At 45.3% G+C, this 21,880-nt stretch overlaps 1 protein-coding gene across 7 annotated transcripts in view; it reads right to left on the reverse strand.

The window, feature by feature from the left end:
- DAPK1 (death associated protein kinase 1) overlaps positions 1-21,880 on the reverse strand; it is a 175,831-nt gene that overhangs the window by 39,263 nt on the left and 114,688 nt on the right. For 6 of the 7 annotated variants that reach the window (XM_027615129.1, XM_027615126.1, XM_027615125.1 and 3 more), the window contains exons 4-17: positions 15,776-15,914; positions 13,842-13,971; positions 13,613-13,661; positions 13,498-13,524; positions 12,849-13,001; positions 12,437-12,482; positions 11,201-11,290; positions 9,687-9,779; positions 7,165-7,284; positions 6,621-6,719; positions 5,713-5,811; positions 4,297-4,395; positions 3,157-3,354; positions 1,672-1,869 (exon numbers count right to left, since the gene is read on the reverse strand). In XM_027615129.1, the coding sequence (XP_027470930.1) occupies positions 1,672-1,869; positions 3,157-3,354; positions 4,297-4,395; positions 5,713-5,811; positions 6,621-6,719; positions 7,165-7,284; positions 9,687-9,779; positions 11,201-11,290; positions 12,437-12,482; positions 12,849-13,001; positions 13,498-13,524; positions 13,613-13,661; positions 13,842-13,971; positions 15,776-15,914 (1,540 nt within the window). Of the gene's footprint in view, positions 1-1,671; positions 1,870-3,156; positions 3,355-4,296; positions 4,396-5,712; positions 5,812-6,620; positions 6,720-7,164; positions 7,285-9,686; positions 9,780-11,200; positions 11,291-12,436; positions 12,483-12,848; positions 13,002-13,497; positions 13,525-13,612; positions 13,662-13,841; positions 13,972-15,775; positions 15,915-18,706; positions 19,043-21,880 lie in introns of those variants that run through there. The other variant, XM_027615131.1, reaches the window with a different exon arrangement.

Raw genomic sequence — 21,880 nt, forward strand, 5'->3', positions numbered from 1 at the left:
GGGGCAAATCTGAATTCCCATCCGCAGCATCAAAAATGGAAAGGCTTTCCCATTCAATAAGCCAGTTGTTTTTAAATACGAAAGTCTAGGATTATCTTGCTAGGTATTTTATTTTATTTTTTTAAAGATTTATTTATTTGAGAGAGTGTGTGTGCGAGAGCAGGGACGAGGGGGAGGGAGAGAGAATCCTCAAGCAGACTCTGCACTGAGCACCGAGCCCGCCACAGGGCTTAATCCCATGACCGAGAGATCATGACCTGAGCTGAAATCCAGCGTCGGCTGCTTAACTGACTGAGCCACCCAGGCGCCCCTCTTGCTGGGTATTTTAAAGGGCATATTTAGCAAGTGCACTGTTTGCACTTAGGCATGGGGTGAGCACCCATTCCTTTCTTTAACTTAGTGCAAAGTACTTCCACCTTCCCAGGGGACAGCTCATCTCAGATGCTGTGCACATAGTAGCAAGCTGTGCATGCTATGGCCAACTCCAAAGGTATTCAAATAAGTGCCACAGTGTTCCTTGAAGCCACTCTTTATTTGTTTAAAGACTCCTGGAAGGAAAGCCAAGTTCTTGATGCTGCTTAATATTACATTTGGCTTTCCCTTTAAGCCACTTACCTAACTGACTTGGCAGGATTAGAATGGGATAAACGAAGAAAGCAACCATCATGGCAGCTAATGGCTAAGACCTACGATGTTGTGTTTTCAAATTTCCAGAATGCGGAGATTGCCAATTTCAATTTTCATTAGAATTAAACACATAATAGGCGAGAGGAGTAATTTTTTGTAGGAGTATAATTTTCCTGCTGTTTCAGATATTAATTCTCTTACCTCAAATAAATCATAATAAAATTCTGCTAGCTTCATGTCTGCCATTTATAAACAAACACTTCCCACATTCAAAAATTTAATGCTACCTGGACTTTCTTTTTAACACAATCACAAAAGAATAGTGTTTGCCTTTCATACAGTTACACGGCTGAAACCACAGGAATATCCCAACTCTTCTGTCTTATTTGGTAAGGAAAATCTAGATGGTGCTCAGGGAAAAGGGAAGGTGTTTGCTAAACTTCTAGAAGTCAACATCTGGGGTTTTTGGAGCATGTAATTATTTATTTCCATTTCTTTATTTGCCAAATGATAGTATTCCCTTGGTCTTACCAAATTTATTTAGCACAAAAAAGGGTTGTGAATGCTTGACCATAAAACTCTCAATGGGTGAAGCTAAGAACAGAAATCTGGTTCTCAGATTCTCAATGAGGTGTTTTCCTGAAGACTTAGTGCTCCAGAAAGATGCTCTCATTTGACCCATGTTCTGGGATTCCTCTACAAGAGGTCACACACACACACACACACACACACACACACACACACACACACACACACATACACACACTCCCTTTTTCTCTCCCCCTCTCTCGACGTTCGTAAGCGACAACCTGGCTAGGTAGGAAGTACTTATTAATGTAATAATTTTCTGTTACTTCAGGACGTTATTCAAAAGCCAAATGTAAAATATAGCGTTAAGTGGAGAGTCCTATACGACGGAATAGGTTCCCATGAGTAACAAAGACTTTGAACAACGACGAGACGCAAAGAGAAGGCTGGCCCAAACCCAGAGGCAGGTGGGTGGACGCACATGCTGGTCTCTGCAGAGATCCCCGCCGGCATTACCTTGTTGGAGATATCCAAGTTGCAGCTGGCTTCACAGAGGGCCACCACAATAGGCACGTTGCCATCTTTGCAGGCCACGTGGAGGGGGGTGTTGCCGTGCCTGTCTTGGAAGTCGACAGAACATCCCTGGCTGATGAGAGTCTGGATGACCTCCATCTGACACCGTCTCACGGCAAGATGAAGAGCGATGTGTCCATCCTGCAAGAAGCACCAGGGGCCGTGAGCACATTCCCTTGGGCATGCGGGCCTGGCTGCTCACCTTTCCAGCTGCCACTGGGGCAAGATGAATTGGTAACTGCATTGCTAGTGCAAAGCCCAAAGGAGGCTTACAACACAGACTTTCCTCCTGGTGGGTGGGTGAGAGGCGTCGTGCACCCCACTCTGAATAACCACAGACTAAGCTGACCCTCAGCCTGACTAATCCGGGCGTGGACAGTACAATCAGATAGAAACAGCCAACACTTCTTCTTGTCCCTGACTTTATAGAACTTAAGTAATTGTTGGTACTTCAATGGCCTGTTTTATCAAGCACTTGAAAACCACTTTTAAAAACATTTGCTCAGCAGTCTTTACTAACTTCCTAAGCAGAAAGACTATTCTTTTATCTTACCCTGGGAGAAACTGAGGAAAAAAACATGGAAAGTGATGTGCTCAAGGGCTGTCGTATATATTAGGGGCAAATATAACATGCTGAACCCAGGCATCCCAAAAAGACCAGCCTGATAATTCCCTCCACTTGTTACCGATTCCCTGGCGAACAGACATGTTGAGTTCCCTGAGCCAGGGAGGGATTTTGGGGACATGTCTGTGTGGGGACTCCGGGCTGTGACAACCAAAAAAGGTCTTCAGCCATTACAAAATGTCTCCTGGGGGCAAGCTTGCTCCCAGTTGAGAACCACCTCTCTGTACTAAGAAAATACTCCACAAACGGCAGTTGCTAACTTAACTACATGTAGCGTCCCTAATCTTACTATACAGAGTAACATCACAGCCTCACGTAAGTACAAACTCACAATAAAAATAGGTTATGCTGAATTTGCATCATTAATAAAAGAAAAACTGGTCTAGAATGGCAATGATGAGACAAATAAAGGTGGGTTTTGTCTTTTTACAAAAGAGCTGGTGATGAAAGTAAATAAACTACCTATTTCTTTGTTTATCTATGAAGTAATAGTGAGTTGCCAATTTTCTCCTAACCGAAGATAGTCTTAGGCTCACTGTACCTGCTCCAAAGCGAAAAAGGCTAAACATAAAATAGATACCTGAGTCATGTGACTGTAAAGTGTTATATACCCCGAATGAATATTAATTATTAAACAGGATCTAGAAAAGGCCATAGAAATTCTGAAACAGGGAAGACAAAGATCACTGTAATTTGCTACATTCGAGTTTGTTATTTTAGGTAAATTAACGGAGGAGGCTTGTGGTCCCGCCAGCCCCCTAGATCACCTGCTGGGGAGTGTGATACGTTTCCCCACAAAGCACCTTGTCGGAGGCATTAAGGTCGGCTCCGTGTTCCGACAGACACTCCACGATGTCGTGGTAGCCCCGGGCAGAGGCTGTCAGGAGGGGCGTCTCTCCTTCTCGGTTCTTAATGTTCACATTGCAGCCGGCTTCGCAAAGGGCTTTGGCCACAGAATAATAGCCGTGCCAGGCAGCACAGTGCAGGGGGGTTTCTTCTTCCTGGCCAAAGAGATACACACATAGAGGAGACGGACACAACACACGAGTGCGCACACGCTGAGTTCCAGCCATCGTCGGCAGCCACGTCCCGGAGCACGGAGAAGAAAGCTCGTGGCCCCTGGAGCAAAATGTTCATCTGCAATAATGGATGTGGGTCTGACGTCTCTCCTTCATTAGTCTTCTTGCCTTCCACACTTGTGTGTTGGACAGATTCGGTTTTCCCTGCAGGTTACTAACTGACTTCCAGGAGCCCCCTGGAACCGTCAGCTCGGCCCATCTGAATGAGGGAGCCCCGGTGTGGGTAGGTTCCTAGCATCTTTCTTGTGAAAGTGCCTTCACTCACTTCATCTGAGACTCCTCACAGTAGGAGAGCACTTATCCAAGCAAGCATTCCTGCAACTCTCTTAACCCCTCAAGATGTCTGTCATGGATGTATCATAAAGATGAGTCACATAATTTACTGTTGCTCTGGCAAAGAAGTGCTGAGATAATCGGGCATTAACAAGTCACTGGAAGGACTGGCGGCCAGGTCTATAGGACTGTAAGGCCTGTATATTCACCATCAACATCATTAGACATGTATGTCTGTCTACAAGAGGTTGTTACATTGTAGTGCTTACGCACGACTCAGGGAACAGACTGTGTGGGTTTGAGCCCCGGCTCCACCATTTAGGAGCTGTGTGAGCTTGGGCAAGTCACTGACCCTCTCTGTGCCTCAGTCTTCTCTTCTCTAAAATGAGGATGATAATAGTAGCAACCCACTGGTAGCGCTGTCCAGAGGAATAAATGAATGAATGAATGAATGAACGCTAGTCTTTCTGGTTCGAGGCTGCCCTCTAAAATCAGAGCAGAAAACCCAAAGGACCCGACTATATCAATCGGCTATGTGCACATCCACGCAGCAAGCAAGCAAATGGAAGGACATCGACTACCATGACCCACCTTGTCCTGGAAATTGGGATTACAGCCAAAGCTGCACAGTAACTGAACCACATCGGCGTGGCCATAACGAGCTGCCACATGAAGGGCTGTCTCTCCAGACTGTAAAAGAAAGAGCCAAATTCAGCAGACTGTGGAAACTAAATGCACAGGACTGGAGGCCACATCCCACGCATGCCTGGCTCCAGGTCTTCCCCTTTGGGGCCCCCACCACCCTCAGGCCAGAGTCCCCTTTGGTGACTGGGCCCAGGACCCTGGGGTAGGATGTGTCCCACATAGCTAGTGTTAAACCCACACACATAGCTCATCCTGTTTGTCACAAAACCTCCTAAGCAAGAATGCTTTCCCTTTCTGTGATGGCGGTTCTCAGTCCTCTTTATATATTGATGCTCATAGCCATGTGATTTCTTTTTAAAAAACACAAAACTCCCTTTTTAATAGTACGTTATTTAAACAGTTTTATTTATGAGCAAGTTTCTGATTTCACTGTCTATGTTTAGAATGTTATTTCTTACATTCTCAGAGATTCTAAAAAACATCACTGTTAGCCCACAATCGCATTCTGTGAATTTGTAATACGTGCAATTTCCTCAGGATATTTTACTTATAACTGCCCAAAACTTGTGAGTATAAACGGATTTAAAACAAGATATTTGATGCTACCTGGCCCAAAACTGCCATAATATATATGTGTGTATGTGTGTGTATGTGTGTGTCTTTTGACGTGAGCATCATCCCTTAGATACAGAGCAGTGCACAGTCCATACAACTGTATGCAGCAGTCCTGACTGAACATGACAAACCAGGCTACAAGTATCAGGAGCGGAGCGGGGTTGCACAGTAGAATGCATAATGGATGAGGAGGTACGAATGCTACGTATGTGTTCCAGCCCTGCCAATGAACTCACAGGACTGTTGGGTGAACCGAATGAAGTAACAGATACATGAAAGTAAGGTTATCCTGCTAAATCAATAATTTTTATATCTTTGCTCCCAAAAACCTTATTTTCCATGCAGTCTCGTGAATCGTTCTAGTGCCCGTGCTTGTAAGATCTGCACTGGCAGCTACTTCAGAGAGGAGGAAGAGGAGAAAGGTACGTACACACGGCAATTCAATAAAAGAATCAGGACTCGGGTCTGTTTCTGGTCGTCTGTCTAGCAGAACCTTGAGTTTCCATGTCAGGGGGAAGAAAATTCACTGCTTGCATATTATGCCAACTACCTGGCAGATTTCAGCTCACTGCAGATTTTAATATTAGACCAAGCCAGCAGCAGAAAGAAACTTCTAAATTAAATTCTCTGCAGGAAGATTTTGATCATGAGCCCTTTTGCTTTGGGTCCTGATGCATATGGCAGGTCAACACTCATATGCAGCCTCTTATCACTTCCCACGGTCCCTAAGAAAAGAAATGGCCTTACCTTGTCTTTAACATCCAAAGGGCACTTGTTCTCATTGAGAAATTTCAGGGTATCGACGTGGCCATGCCGAGAGGCCCAGTAGATGGCATTGGATCCGCCCTGTATAAAAGCCAACGTGGAGTCACATTTCCAGATCCAAATGCATGCGTCACTCAGACTCACTCTATTTTCCTTCGCAGGTGACAGCAACTTCAAAAGAGCAACTTCCAAAAGGAATAAACTCCTGTTTTATTTTTTAGTTTTGCCAAAAAGACCAAGGTTACGTAAGATGTTAACAATCTGGGAAGCTCTCTGTCCTATCTTTGCAACTTTCTTGGTAAATCCAGAATTATTTCAAAATGACATTTTTCTTTTCTTAAAACCTTCGTTTCAATTTCTGGTTAGAACTTGCTTAAGAATCAGATCCAGTCCACTTACAGTTTTGTTGAAAATCTACAGAAGCTGATGGCAGACCCACTGTAATGACTATTCGCTGTTAAACAATTGTGTCTATCCTTCCGATGTGACCTATACCTCAAAGCGTATGTACTGTCCTTACTTTGTTGCCCTAATAAACATGGAGGCAAATTATTTCTGATGAGATTAATTAATCTCATCATTAATGAAAATTTTGCCAAATGTGACATCTAAAACCGCTGTTGAGTAAACGTGATTAGTCAGGAGTGAATCTGGGGTAGTGCACAAGGTTGATGCCCAGCAACAGAGCCAAGGGGAAGGGAAGTGTTTGCCTTTTTCTTTATAACACAGGTTAGATTGGACCAGCCTGTTAGGCGCACTTCATCCTCCTTTATAGGAAACGGAGAAATGAAGTCAGGGGCCCATGTTATTCTTCTCTGTTACCTCTAACATAAAGAAACAGTTGGAAATACTTGAAAGCTAATTCAGTGGCAATAAAACAAAATTCGGACCTTATCCTGGACATCGATTCTTGAGCCTCTTTTAATGAGCAACTGTAGTATTTGAATATTCCCACAGCCAGCAGCAATCAGTAACGGAGGCGTCCCATGCTGGAAGAGGCAAGAAAGAAAATTTGTTTCAGGTTTGGTGGGAAAGGGAAAGCAACTATCACTGTGGTCCCACGCCACACAGCTTCCTATGCTCGCCAGACACACATCTCTGCTGCATCACAGGAATGGGGAGAGCCAGGAGAATACACAGCCCTTCTCTGCTGGATTCACAGTCAAAGGTGACATGTGCCTTTGCAGGAGGAGCACATTTACAATGTCATGATTAGAGGTGCTTGCGGGGGGCGGCATGAAGAAAGGCCCTCAGTGCCCTTGACCTCATTTCTAACTCAATTCACTCTCAACACAGAAGTGATTTCCCCACAGGCTGGCATTTGTAACAGCCAGGGGGAATAGAGAAGTAGAGGGATCCTCTCCACCTCGGACTTGGAGGTGTACAGTCACAGTGACGCCCCCGCCCCCTCCCCCTGTTAGAACAGCATCAGACCTTGTTGGGTTGGTTAACGTCGTAGTTGGACAATGAGCCCAGGAGGTGCTGCAGGCCCGGGACGTTGTCGTCATTGATGGCATGGATGATGGCTTTCATCACAAAGGAGTCCTCCTCATCCTTGAGAGGGACCGTGAAGAGGGAAAAAGAGTTAGCTTGCTGGCCATGATCCTCTTATCGACATAAGAGAAATCAATGCTCATCTGTCAAGAGAAGCATTCGGAGGAAAGTAAGCCACTTCCTCCCCAAATCCACTTGGTCATGAAGGGAAGCAGGAGGTTTCTTTTGGCTCCTGCCATGTTGGAAATTAACACCGCCTTCTGTTTACCTGCCTTCATGTCACTTGCATTATAACCCACATAGCACACAGCTTTCAAGACTCAGATTTAGAACAACGACTGATAACCAACTACCCTCTGTGTATATCTTAGCAATCTTTCAAAATATATAGTCCCCAAACCATGTAGAATATAGCAGGCATAACCCAGACTCTTAAAAACCAAAGAACCAAGGAAATGATACCTCTGATTTCTACAGTCTTTTTTTTTAAGATTTTAGTTTATTTTTAAGTAGGCTCTACCCCCAATGTGGGGCTTCAACTCACAACCCCAAGATCAAGAGCCATACACTCTACTGACTGAGCCAGCCAGGCGCCCCTGAATTCTATATTCTTAATTTGTAATTCATTCAATTATACAATTGTTATTTTCTAAACACAGGAATTTCTTTCTTCTCTAGGTATAGAATCACATGGCATTCTCTGAAACCTGGTCACAACTAACACACACACATATATAAAGACCCTGAGGGGAAGAAGTATGAAAATAAAGGTCAGAAAAAGGAAACAGATGCATTTCTCATTACAAAGAGAAAATAACTAGAGAATATTAACAACAACTTCGTTAAATCTTTGACACTTTGTCAAAGTTTTCTTATAATAATAAGATATTTACCAAATATGGCACATTAAAACTAAGGAATAAGCCAGAAAAATCCCAAACAAAATCTCTGCACTTACAGGGGTATGGCTTCTAATATTTCAAATCTGGAAAAGCATATCTACAGAGGCTGAGTCTCTGCTTTTGGGGCAGAATGGAGAAAGCATTTCTCTGCACTCTGCTTTCTCTTCTCTATGGATCTGAATCCAGACAAACTTCATGAGGGTTTTAATAATATTCGTACAGGGCCCATGTTAAGAATGTCACTGGTTTTGCTTTTCCATCACAATTCAAGTTGATGACTAAGAGACATTTGCATGAAAGTGACAGTCAAGAGAAATGGGGTGAATGGGAAGAAGAAGCAGATTGTTGCCACAGGACATCAGGACGATGAGGGAACCTGAGTTGAGGGAGGGGTCATCCCACCTGGAGCCCCCCACACCCCAAAGCCCTCTCCTACCCTAAACTTTGCATTGGACACTTAGATTTTCCCCTAAGTGATTATTCAAGATGATTTTAATTTATAACATTTAATTGTTCTCATCTTACTTAGATTAATAGTTTTTGTCTTGTCCCTGGTTCCACCGTTACCCTCAAACAATTCCCGAACCCGAACTTTCTCTTCCACCCCCTCCTTCTCCGACCTTGCCTTTCTCCCACTCCTATTTTCTTCTTAACACTTCCTATCTCTTTTTACTCTACAAGGCTACGCCTGGAGTCTCAGTGAAGCAACTAGCGTCAGGGGGAAAAGAAGAGCTGGTGTCTGCTGACGTGTGACCCTGCCCATGGAGTCCCTGGAGCGCTTGGGAAAAACTCACTATGTAGTAGTCCCGGGAGCAGGCTGGTTCTCACAGAACCACCCTTTCTGCCTTCTCTGAAGTTCCCTCTACCTCCACGGCTCCCAAAGCCCTGCTGTCAGGGGAGAGTCTTAGTGAGTTCAGATGTGTCCAGTCATATCTGAAGAATTAATCTGTGATTAGGTTTCAGTGTGGATTATGGGAAAAAAATTATGGAGTTGTTCTCAAGGGTGTTACACATGCAATACAATGTCAACAGAGGAAGTGGGTTTAGCCATCTGGTCTACCACCAACTCCCCCAGCAAGCCCCACAGTATTTGCCCTAATTTGTGTGTGTGTGTGTGTGTGTGTGTGTGTGTGTGTGTGTGTGTGTTGGCAGGAGGAGTGTCTGCCCATTTTGTACTATTACGACCCAGTATTTTCCAAGGTAAGTGGCAATAGAGGACTCTCATTTTATTCATGAAAATTAGAATAAACTCTTTCTTCTTCTGCTGGCCAGTCACTCCTCAAACGGTGAGTGTGGGAGGGATGGGGTGGCGGGTGGGAGTGTTAGAGGTGGTGGGTGGGAGTGGGTGTAGTGCCAATACAAACAAAGAGAAAAAGAACAAGAGAAGCAACAGAGAACATCAAATCAGCCACCCAGCTCCCTCCCTCGAGCGGAGGAAGAACAGGCTTGACATTTCCGGGACTTCACGTTTTCTGGGTTGTTGAACAAATCAAACAACCTGAACATTTGAAATACACAGTGCTAAGAAAGAATCTCACCAAGGCAAACAGGTTTGCTTACCAGAGTATCATCGCTTCTGGCAACACTCATGTTACTTCTGGACAAGAACGACCTGGATAATCTTTGGCACAGTGATATCAAGCGAACGGATTGCTTTAAAAAAAAGGCAAAAACAAAAAACAAAAAACAAACAAAAAAACACAAACATAAGATGGAGGGGGAGAGGAAGAAAGAGCGCTTATATAAGGATACGCAAATTAGTGCAAATGGCAAAGTCTCTGAGATAGCATTCACTGCTGACGGCATGTTCTTTAGGGGTGGGAGGTCCTATAAGCAGGTTGGATCATATTTGCTTAAAGAAATTTCTAAAGTCTTATAAGTCAAGACAACAGGATAGAGCTTCTCCTTCCACATTTCATTATTAACTACACAATTGCATAGCCTTCATCCCTTCTCTTAATATGTTCCTCTCCACTTTCTGAGCAGTGGAATCTTACCCTAACAAACCCCTTGCACATCCCCACTCAGAGAAGCATGGTATGCAAGGGTCTTGTCCTGTGTCCTTGTGCCCAGGCAAGCTGGTAATGGTAGCAGTGTGACTCTCAAAATTCATACAGTTGTTGAAAACAAACAGTGGGGAACTCCCTAGCCTATAGGACAAAAATACCCCTGCATTTACTCTCAACAGCAACAATAAATAATTGTGTATGTGTGTGTGTGTGTGTGAAAAGGAGAGAAAAAAAGAGAGAAACTTATGGTGGTTCTCTCTACATTTTAAGCCTATTCTCAGGGCTTCCTTCAGACTGTTAAGTCTTACGTAACCTAGTGCTGTGGTCCTCCTCAGCCCTCTCACGTCACCCCGAACCTGATGGGTGTGAAAATGAGGTACATTTCTGGCCCGATGCTCAGAGACATAGCAAGTACCTGCTTCCTCTGGGCTTCGCATGACCCTGGGCATAGGAAGACATCCTGTCGTCTTGTTAACCTTGAATTTTTATTTGTTCAAGGTTGACTGGAATGCCTTTTATTTTTTTATTTTTTTATTTTTTTTGACTGGAATGGCTTTTAGAGCCATGCCCCACACAGCCCCTGCAGAGGCCATCCACACTGTTGAAAAAGTACAACAGACCACACTGCAAATGCTCATGGCCCTGCCCCACTCCCATCTCCACCATTCACAGACCAAGGCTGGATTTACACAAGTTCTGCTATAAACACAATTCCATGCTGCTTACCACGAAGAACAGATTTATTTAAAATGCGGCTTGTTGCATTTAGGAAAAGACTGCACTATAATTTTGTTGTGCTGATTTAAAAATTTGCCTTGGGAATGGTTTTGATTTTTTAAAAAAATTCAAAATTACATATGAAAATCAGAGCTAAAGAGGATTGAAATATTATTTTTGCTTATCTTTTGAAACTAGCCTAACAGTGCAGAAAACTATAGAGTAAATTTAAACAGACCAAAAAAGGATGCACTTTTGTATGGCCAGTATCAGAAGAGATGAGACTGGCCAGAGGCAGTGCCGCAGAGGAAAGAAATTGGTTAATCCTTCCCTGTCAAACACTCTTACTTTCCACTTTTTCCGGGCTGCGAACTTCTTGAACTTCTCCATGTTGACTGCCGACGCCTTTCTACTAAGTGCTTGCTGGGTATCTTTAGGCTACAATCAAAGTCCAAGAAAGCAAATTTAGAGCACTCAAATGATGGAAATGTGTGCCATGACAACTTTTGGAAACCTCTAATTATTTGGGATGCACACAGACTCACCTTGCCGAAACAACAAAACAAGTTGGGATAATATGCAAGAGCTAGGAACCTAGTCTCCGGAGGTCAACTCTTGTGGCTAAGGGTTTGATAAAATCCACAAAGACTGGATCTTGGGAAAAGTTGAAGAGTTGAGCTTGGACCAGGCTGAATGTCAACTTCCCACACTGAGAGTTTGGGAATGGCAAGATTCATGTGATGAGGCATGTGAACTTAACATCATCAAGTAATTTAGAGTGGGTAGGGGACTCAGAGGTTAGCAAATCTGGCCTGTCTGACAGCATTAGAATCCCCTGTACTGCATCTTTTTAGGAGGCCATTAGCTCTACTGCCAAGAGAAGGAGACACTATTGCCTCCTCAGGGAGCCCAGGCAACTGCTAGGAGCTCACACAGCAGAACTCTCTGGATGCCCAAAACCTACTTCAGCAATGCAAGTTGTTACACTGCAATCCCCTTTACCAGTTTCATGATTTTATTCTGTAACTGCCATATTCCCCACCCTCAGTCCTTTCTGCTCTAGCTGAACCAACTTCAGTTCTTTAACCCAAATGCCAATGGGTGTCTCAGGGAATGCAGAGGTATATAATATGCCAGGGGGCGGCCACAGGCTCAGGCACCTAGGCAGCTGTGCAGGGTTTGGAAGCCTTACAGAATGAGGGCTCAGTATTGGTAGACCTTCAGATTTTACAACAGACACTGGAAATCCAGGGTTGATATGATATTTATGCTGGAAATCAATTCCAAAAAATTTAAAATATTCTCTGGGCCACCATCCGACAGGTCAAACCAAAAATAGCTGTAGAGTAGCCTTGACCTTCAACTCCCCGTTTAGAATCCTGCATTGTGACAGCTCACTCTTCTCCACCTCCATGACCATTAGGATACTCTCATCTGTGAGCCGTCTTGAAATACAGCACCAATATCAAAAACAATACTGCAGACGTGATCTGTGGTGAGACCCCATGGTAACTAGTAATACCCTAGGGCAAATGCATTCCAGGATGCCCTATAATACCAAACCAATCACAACAGGCAACTTACCTTGATCCAGGGATGCTGCAAACTATCTTGAATTGTCATTCTCTTCCTTTGCAGGGGGAGGGGAAAGAAAAAAAATGCTGTGACCATAGAAGCAAACACTAAGGTTGTTTCCATGCCGGCTGGGCCTACTAAGCAGATGCTCTGGAAAATGCAGTTCAGGGCCTGCTTCATGGAAGAAAGCTGGAAAGAACGTTGGTCTTTCTTCGACTATTTTACTGTATCTGCAGGGACTGACTGAGCAGGGCCAAAGGGCCCTGCCTGCATTTTCTGAAGCATTCCACATGGCATGCTTTCCCTTGCCACGCAGAACCAACCAGGCTCTTGTAAATGTGGCTGCATGCACAATCCAGGTACCGCTCCTGGTCCAGCTGAAGCCACAGCCGGGAACCCTTCAGGAATAAGGGACACTCACTTTGGATCCTTGACAAGGAGTCTTCTTATGAAATCTTTGGCTAGGGCACTGGTATTACTGAAGTATTCTTCCTCAAATTCGTAGTTGACGGCCGATACGTTTGCTAACGTTTCTTGCTTAGAGTCTCCAAGAAATGGGGAGGCCCCACTTAGGCTGTTAATAAAGTGGGGTGCAGAACGTGAATAATTACCTCCTGGGTTGTCATGTAATTCCTATAATAGCTAATAAGGGGAGTGAGGCATCAGATTATAATCTGGTGCTTGGGCAGTTAGTTCAGAATCCAATTATATTTTATAGGGCATTTAACTGTCATGCAGAAAAGCTCCAGCTTAATGCCTAGGATGCATTTAAAAAGTTAACTTGGAACAGCATCTAGTAGTTAAAAAAACACCCCTTTCCTATTTTCTCAGCAGTGATGGATAGCCATGCTTGCTTTCAGCGATTATGCGGCAGTTTCTGATGACTCACTGGGAATTAGAAGAACATGTTTAATTAGTATAAACTAAACGTGTTCTGGGGGTGTAAAATGAATATGTTTACATAAAAAGCATGCATAAACTGAAGAGATCAACATGACACATAGATGGTTAATAAGACATATGGTCTCAAAGAAAGAGGAAAAATATGAGACATGGATTTTGATACTTACAGAATATAGGTTATTACCCCAATACTCCTAGACACAAAAACAAAACCAGAAGCAAATGTCAGAAGAATAGTAAAATAAATCAGAAAGATGACAGCATCAAGGGCATGCTCCTTACCACATATCTGCCTCAAGACCAAGAGGTTCATAGTTGACTATCTCAGGAGCTAAGAGGAAATAAACACATGCTTAGTTTTGAAAGAAAGTGAGTCAACAGATTCTATCATCAGGTATAAACTAGAAATATGTACCAGGAAAACAGATGATGTTACAGCAGGGAACATTCTGTCAGTATAATTCATTATATTTATGAGAAATAAATGAGCACAGGAGTAAAAAAACCTTACCAACAAACTCTGGTGTCCCAAATATGTTTTTGAATTCATTTCCAAAGTCAATTTTATGGGCCAACCCAAAATCAATGATCTTGATCCGAGGTTTAGGGACATTTCTATCCAAAAGCATTATGTTTTCGGGCTTAGAAAAAAAAAAAAAGAGAGAGAAATAGTACACCAGTGTTCACAACAGTGTATTCATATAACCAAAAGGTGGAAACAACCTAATGTCCATCAACTGATCAGTGGATAAACAAAAGGTGGTATATATGTATATATGTACACACACACACACACACCTATATTAGAATATTATTCAGCCACAGAAAGGAAGTAAATTCTGACACATGCTACAACATGGATGTACGTGGAAACCTTCTGCTAACTGAAGTAAGTCAGACAAAAAAGGACAAATACTATGATTTCACCTATCAGAAGGACCTAGGATAGGCAAATCCATAGGGACAGAAAGTAGAAATGTGGGTGCTAGCAGCTGCGGGAGGAGGGATGAAGAGCTAGGGTTTAATGGATACAGAGTTTCAGTTTGGGAAGATCAATTCGTTCTAGAGATGGACTGTGGTGATGGTTGTACAACGGTGTGAATATACTTAGGTGTGGATATACTTAACGCCACTGAACTGTATTAAAATGGTTATTTTTATGCTATGTTTACTTTACCACAATAAAAAAAAAGGGCTATAATGTATTATGCTGAAGACAAAGTCGCAGAATTGTTCTCCCCTGAAAAAAAACCACCAAAACTAGGGATGAAAGGGTAGTTGCAAGAGAACACCAGGAAAAAGAAATGTCTTGGTCTAGGTTCTCCCAGGAGCAGACCCGTGACAGGGATTCAGGTGCAAGTGGCTTATGTGGGAGGGGCCTCCAGGGAATACTTGGTGGGGGATGGGGAGACAGGAAGCAGAAGGAAGGAAACCCACACAAGGTATCTTGTCAAGGTGCGGGGGACTGGAGGGCAATCGCTTTGGGGAATGTCAGGAGGAGCAGCACTGAGTTTTCCAACTGAAGCAGGAGGGAGTCGGGATATTTATCCACCATCTCCCCATCCTCCATTGCTAAGAGTGGCTTCTGTGGGCATTTCCTCTGGCATCTGCAGCTCCCAGGCCCAGAAACCAGACGTCAGGCAGAGAGCCACAAGTGCGTGTGTTAGTGAGTATTGGGGGGATCCAGATAGGGTCTCGACAGCTCTGCTACCATAAATATGGAGAAAGTCCTCCCTCCTCTGAAGTCTCATCCTAGCACCAATGATCTGAATCATTCACTTGACAATTGATCATACACTGCTTTGTGATCACTTCTCAGTACCTTGGATTATATCTTGAATCTTGTATCATCATTGCATGTTGCTTGTGTATATGTATACGCCTTCCCTTCCTAAAGAGGCCATAACTTCTCTGACAGTTACAAGTATGACATGCCTTTTTATCTCCCACAGTGCTTTGCCTCCAGGCAGGCAGAGACCCCAATTAGCCAATCTCAGAGTTTGTCTTGATCGATTGCCGGTGACAGAGTCAGGCGTTTGCATCAAGAGGGAGAGGAGAGATCAAGATATCTTCCTCCTTACATGCCCTACAGCTACAGGGGCTGGAAACTGGGCAGCCAGTGGCCACTCTAGGCTGAAAACACCCCATAACCAACAGCAGCCCCCTTGCTTAGGGAACCAGCTGGTAAAACCCTTTGATTCTTCCCCAAGGATTCCTGAATGTAATCATTCATCTTCAGGCTCTATCCCACAAAAGGTTCGGAATCCTTGAGTAGGTATGCACTATATACCTGCTGATTTATCTTCCTAATTCCATCTGTTACACCCATACAGGATAAAAAGAAAAATGTATGTCTTTCAGATGCCCCAATTTTTCTTAACAAACAACCAACCAATGCTGTGATTTGCATAACCTTCTCGCCAGCTTACACTCAGCAAAACATACCTTAAGATCAAAATGGGCAATCTGAAGGGAGTGCAGGTAGTAAACACCATTAAGAATTTGTTTGAGAAACTCGGTTGCTTCCTCTTCAGTCAGAGATTCCTTTTCAGCCAAGAAGTCAAACAGCTCGCCGCCTGCAACTCTGAAAACCAGGGAGCAGAGGTTACTGGGGACAGTTTGGTTTCCCTTGTGTAGACCACTGGTGTGCTCAAATTTCAGGCAAGAGAACGGCATAAGAACAAGATGGAACTAAGCGAGGAATCAGAATTCTCCATGTTTCTCACCAGTAGATGGGAATTCTGCCTTTAGGTACATTTGTGCTGGAAAGCACCTGGGTACCAACCTCCTCGTGTGCTACGTTCACGGGTGAGGGCAGGGAGCAGAGGTGTGATGGGGGGAGGAATGTATCTTTAAAACATCTTACTTACACATACATACAGGTGAAGTCTTAACTCACTGATTTAAAAACAAAACAAGGGCGCCTGGGTGGCTCAGTTGGTTGAGCGACTGCCTTCGGCTCAGGTCATGATCCTGGAGTCCCGGGATCGAGTCCCGCATCGGGCTCCCTGCTCGGCGGGGAGTCTGCTTCTCCCTCTGACCCTCTTCCCTCTCGTGCTCTCTCTCTCTCATTCTCTCTCTCTCAAATAAACAAATAAAATCTTTAAAAAAATAAATAAAAAAATAAAAACAAAACAAAATGATAAGCCAGCTTTGTGCAGAATTCATAGAACATATCTTCCTCGTGCAGAGTGTGCCTGGAAAGTTCATAATCTGTGCACTAATCCATTCTTTTAAGCCCCAAATCACAACATATGGCCTACAAGGGCTTTCTTATTGTTGTTTTGTATCTGTTTACATATAAACCCTTATATATTTATAAAAAATCACATTTAGTAATGAATTTAACTAATACCTTCCTTAGTAAGAATAAACATACGCAAATTTGAAATGCACGAGGGTTGTTTAGGGATTTATGAGTCAGTCTCCCTGGCCAAATTGTAAACCCCTGATGGACAGAGGTCAGCGCACGGCTGTCCCCTGGGGCTCACACAGTGCCAGCCACACAGCAAGAGCTCAAAACTTTATTAGCCGGTGGATAAGCAAACAAACTCCCTGAAGAAATCCACAGCAGTAATTAATGGCAAATAACAGGGAACTTTTAATAAGAGTTTTTATAAGTTCATCTTTTCTCAAGTTTAACCGTACATTCACAACATAATAATTAACTGCAATTATGCACATAAATGCTGTGTTCATTATCTTTCTTTTGGCAAGACAGCTCCATAAACATACCTACCACTTCCACATCCAGAAAAGAAAACCGGTACTTATGAGATTAAACTCTAATGACAAGAAAGCCAACATCTTCAAGAAAGGGGTCAGATCCTGCCCCTTCACTCTCTAAGTTGTTTTTCTTAGCCTGGCCCCAGGTCCACTAGCATCAGGATTACTTGGGGTCTTTTAAAAATGCAGATTCTGGACCTCCATTCCAGCCTGCTGCCTGAGAGTTTCCGAGAGTGGGGACCGAGAAACGCAGAATATCTAACCAGTGCCCCAGGTGATCCTTAGCACACTCAAAAGTGAGGACCATTTTTCGAAGTTTTAACTGCATTCTCCTGATGCACGGCATCCCTCTGATATTTAGCATTTGGATGTTTATCTGGAAGGCAAGGTGACTCCTGGGACCTGAGCAGAGGACTCATACAGACCTGCCACGGGCCCCAGAGCATGAGCCAGCCATGAAGGCCAGGAGCCCCGCCTGCACTGCAGAGGTCTACAGGTGGCACCGACACTCCCACAGTAGGGGCCTCCCTGCCTGTACCCTGGGGCCCTGCTGCCCTCCCCTCTCCACGGAGCCCTTGGCCATGAATTCTGCACTGGGTGCCCACCACGCCTCACTTTTCCATCTTCTTATTCCTCTTAAAACCAACAAAACAGGAGACGGATTCCTTCAACTCCAGGGGGGGAAAGAGAGGGAAAAATGGGAAATGATGAACCAAGTAATTTTGAGAACGATGCTCTATCATCTAGGTGCTTCCTTATCTCTGTCCGGCACCGCCGTGGGCCGTGGGGTGGGGTAAGGTCCAGAGTTGGTGGCACCAGGTACACACCTTAACTCTGCAGCTGGAAGCTTACTCCTTCAGTCTGGGCCTCATTTGCTCACCAGACAGGTATCATAGGACTTAGTCCTTTGAGGATTTGCCCAACGGAAGGTAATATACATGAAGAAGCTAGCAAGTCCGGCAGGAGGCTGAGGTCAGTAAGCGGTATGGGTGCCATTTGAAGGAGGGTCACCACCGTTCCTGTCGAATGCCCTGCCACCTGCCCTAGGGGTCCAACACGAAAACCCCCTTCCTGTCCTGCTTCTCCTCCCCTCTCCCGGCCCCTCCATTGTCTGGCCCAACCACTGTGCTCCCGGGAAGGGGGTGCTACTGGGACTGTGAGGGCCGGCCCAGCCTTGCCTCGCCCTGTCCCGCCTTCAGGGGCGTCCCCACTCCCACTCGCTCACACAGACCACTTGTGCCTCTGGACACATCGGAAGTTTCCTGACAGTGAGAACTGGCTGGGGGTTGGAGGCCTGGAGATGGGGTGAACCTGCTAGTACTCAAAACCGCAGTGCAGGGCGGGGGCCTGGGTCCCACTGAGGCTCCAGGCCAGGCCTTTGTTCCTTTGCTCTTAGGAAGCTTTCCCCACCTCACATTGGACGTGAGCTTCCTTTGGGTCAGTGAAGAGCAACCCGTTTCCTTCTCCTGAGGGCTCTAGGCTCTGTGGGGCAGGACAGCAGGGGCTGAGGAGACCCCAGTTCAAATCCTCCCCCATTACCCAACCTTGCTGAGCCTGGGATTGCTCTTCTGTAAGATAAGGGACAATCGCACACCACAGAGTTGTTCTGAGGTGCCAGGGCATGGAGAGCCCTTGGCGCTCAATAAATACTGTTTTTCTTCTCATCTGGTTTCAAACTGAAAGCCCTCCCACGGCGGCAGTGGTGTGCTGGTCCACGTTTAACAATGAGCTCTCTGGGGTTGGGGGTGGGGACAAGGCCCAGTCCATTCCATTCCCAAGGTGTCCAGTTCCTCTCATGGCCATTTCAAGCCACCCCAGGGATGATGGTGACCACGGGGTTGGGAGGCACGAAGAGCTCTGTGACCTGGACGAGCCAGCTACCGGCCCGCTGAGGCATTCCGTATTGTCCAAGGATGGCGCCACAGCATGTCCTGCCACACGCTCTCCTGAGCTGTGATCGTGCCTCTGGGGCTCCGCCACCTTGAATCTCAGCAGATCCTGCGGCCGCTCTGACCAATGACACAGCAGTGACTCTGCGCCGGCTTCAGTGTGGGTCTTCGTAGGCCTGTGGCTACCACATGCTGAAGCCCTCACGAAGAAGTGTGATGATCCAAAAACCACCTCATGCGGTAAGAAGAAACCCTGGAAGATGGGACGCCCCATAAACAGAGAAAGCCGAGGAGCATTAAGCAAGGAAGACATCTTGGAAGTGGATCCTCCAGGCCAGCTGACGCCATGGAAGACAGACTGTCCATCTGAGCCCTTCTAGAATTCCTGACTCATAAAATCATGTGCAAAATAAAATGGTCATTTCAATCTGCTTTGGTGGACACGGTGAGCACCACCCATGCTCCCCGTGGAGGAAGGACCTGCTAGCTGACTACTGCGGGGACACCAGAGCTTGCCTCTGCGGCAAGCTGCTGCCCAAGGTCATGCCCAGGGGCTGCTGAGCATAGGAACGTAAAGCTGGGCTGAACAAACGTCTATGAAGGGCTAGATATAATAAAGATTTCAGGTTTTGGGGGCCGTAGAGCTCGGCCACAACTACTCAACTCTGCCCGAGTAAGGTGAGAGCAGCCTCAGACAATATGTAAATGAAGAGGTGTGGCTGGTCCAATAAAACTTTATTTATAAAAATAGGTGGCCACTTGGATTTGGCTCACAGGCTATAGTTTGCCTACCCTGACATAAAGGTCAGGTCATCTCAACCTGGGGCAACTCTAAGGGTCCTTCAGAACTTTCTGCTGGGCCAGCTGGGGTTGTCACTGAGCTGCAAGGCAGCACGGCCTCTTCTGCACACAACTGCTCCTTCCCCTCCGTTCCATGTCTTGATCCTAACGGCAGTTCTTAATAAACGTCTTGCACACTCTTCTCCATCTCAAAGTCTGCTTCCTTGGGAACCTATCCTGCCTCCCACCAGATTTGGGGGTAGTTTGTTACACAGCAATAGACGACCAGAACAATATCTTGAACTAGGTCTGTTCACTTCGTTCGGCCAACAGAAACCAGGTTTGCCTTTCCCTGGGCCTGCTCACCTCCTGCCCTATTCAGTCTTCCTGTCTTGAGCAGCTCAACTCCCACAGTGCTTCCTGACCACATTAGTGAGAGCCAGGAACAACCCTGGAGCCCCCAGAGTGAAGGAGAGTGAGGGACCAGCCTGCAAAGTGGCGGTGCCTGACCAAGACTGAGGAAGGAGGCACGAATCATCTCTGATATCTCCGTCACCCTTCTCCAGGCACTGTTCAAACCTCATGGTGTTCATGATAAGGTCCATGCTGTGGCTCATCCAGGGAATCATTCAGCTGCTGGGCTTCAGCAGTGTTGGGAAGGCCCCCATCTCACTGTGCCTGGACCCATCACAGGCTTCGTGGTGCCCTGAAGGCCATTACAAATATATACATTCTCCTTCACACCAGTACGGGAAGGCAGATGTTCTAGCCATCAATTTTAAATATAGCTCATCAAATATTTAGTCATTAATCAAGGCAATCAACACTAAATGACTTCAGTGAAGGTTTGGAGGCATGATAAGCATCATTGGATAATTTACCCCTTTTGCTCCCCAAATCTCAGAAGGCTGAAAGTGACTGGAGGATTTTTTTCCGTATACATGCTTAGAACCAGAACGCAAATGCTTACGATGTTGTTGGCGAACAGCAGGATAATGTTAATAAGATCAGTCAAAACCTTGGTATTTCCACCCTTTGTTCCAAATTTTACATTTTGCTTAGGAGGAGGAAGATTGATGGGGAGAGAGAGATGAGCAATCTGTGCAGCAAATTGAGAAAGCAACTCTAACCTCCTTTATTAGATCTTTGACTCAGAGTGTTTGAAATTATAGCATTATCATGGAAATGGTGTGAAATGCATGCTAATAAGCATTGCTGTGTTCACCAAGAAAGCTGGAAAGTAGGAAGGTTCCTTCTCCTCCTCATGCCTTCCTCTACCGCCAATGCGTCCCCTAAAAGGTAACCGTCACGGAATGTAGTTAGGATACATTAGAATTTTAAAAACAAAGGGGGCCTTCAGAGTGACAGAGACATGATTACAGAATTCCAATTTCTAAATTATAACACTATTCAGGGTTCCTGAATTTGGCTAGTAATTGTCCAAGATACAGCAGGACGTGTTCTGGACTCGATCTGGTCATAAGCTAAACTGTAAGGGACTCTTGGCTACAAGCTAACTACACCTGATGTGGTATCTCAAGGCAAATGCTATGATTCATCAGTGTTGGGCTGGTTTCCCCATTTGGTGAATGGGGAGCCACTGGAACAATTCAGGGCACACTCTCGGGGTCCTGGCCTGCTACCACACCGGCCCTGGGAGGTGGCACGGCAAGAGGGAGGGCTGGAGGGACCTTAGCACACAGGCCCCCAACCCTGGCTCTGGCCCTAGGCTGTGGGGGACTTGGAGGAAAGTATGGAGCTCCCAGCACTTCTCTGAGCCTTAACTTTGCCATCTGTAAAATGAGAGGGCTGAACAATTGGGCCAAGTGACTCTCTGACCTTCCTGTGCATTGTAACTGGGGGAATATGGCAAAAATACAATTTCCTAGAATCTGCTTCCTACTTCTTTCAGGCCTCACCTCTGTAATATCCTGTACTATCCTCCGCTCACTCTCTCCCCTCTCTCTTTGGCTACCTGAACACTAATGACCCAGCAGAGGACCCCAAGGGGGACCAGGGGCAGCAGAGATATTAAGAAGAAAGAATACGGATCCCTGAGTCACTGTCTGGAGGACAGCCATCCAACCTGCAACATCCACATTGTACTTTGAGTGAGAGATAAATCCTACTACGTTAAGCCACTGGTATTTTGCAG

Source organism: Zalophus californianus, chromosome 13, assembly GCF_009762305.2.
Source record: "Zalophus californianus isolate mZalCal1 chromosome 13, mZalCal1.pri.v2, whole genome shotgun sequence".
Lineage (NCBI taxonomy): Eukaryota > Metazoa > Chordata > Mammalia > Carnivora > Otariidae > Zalophus > Zalophus californianus.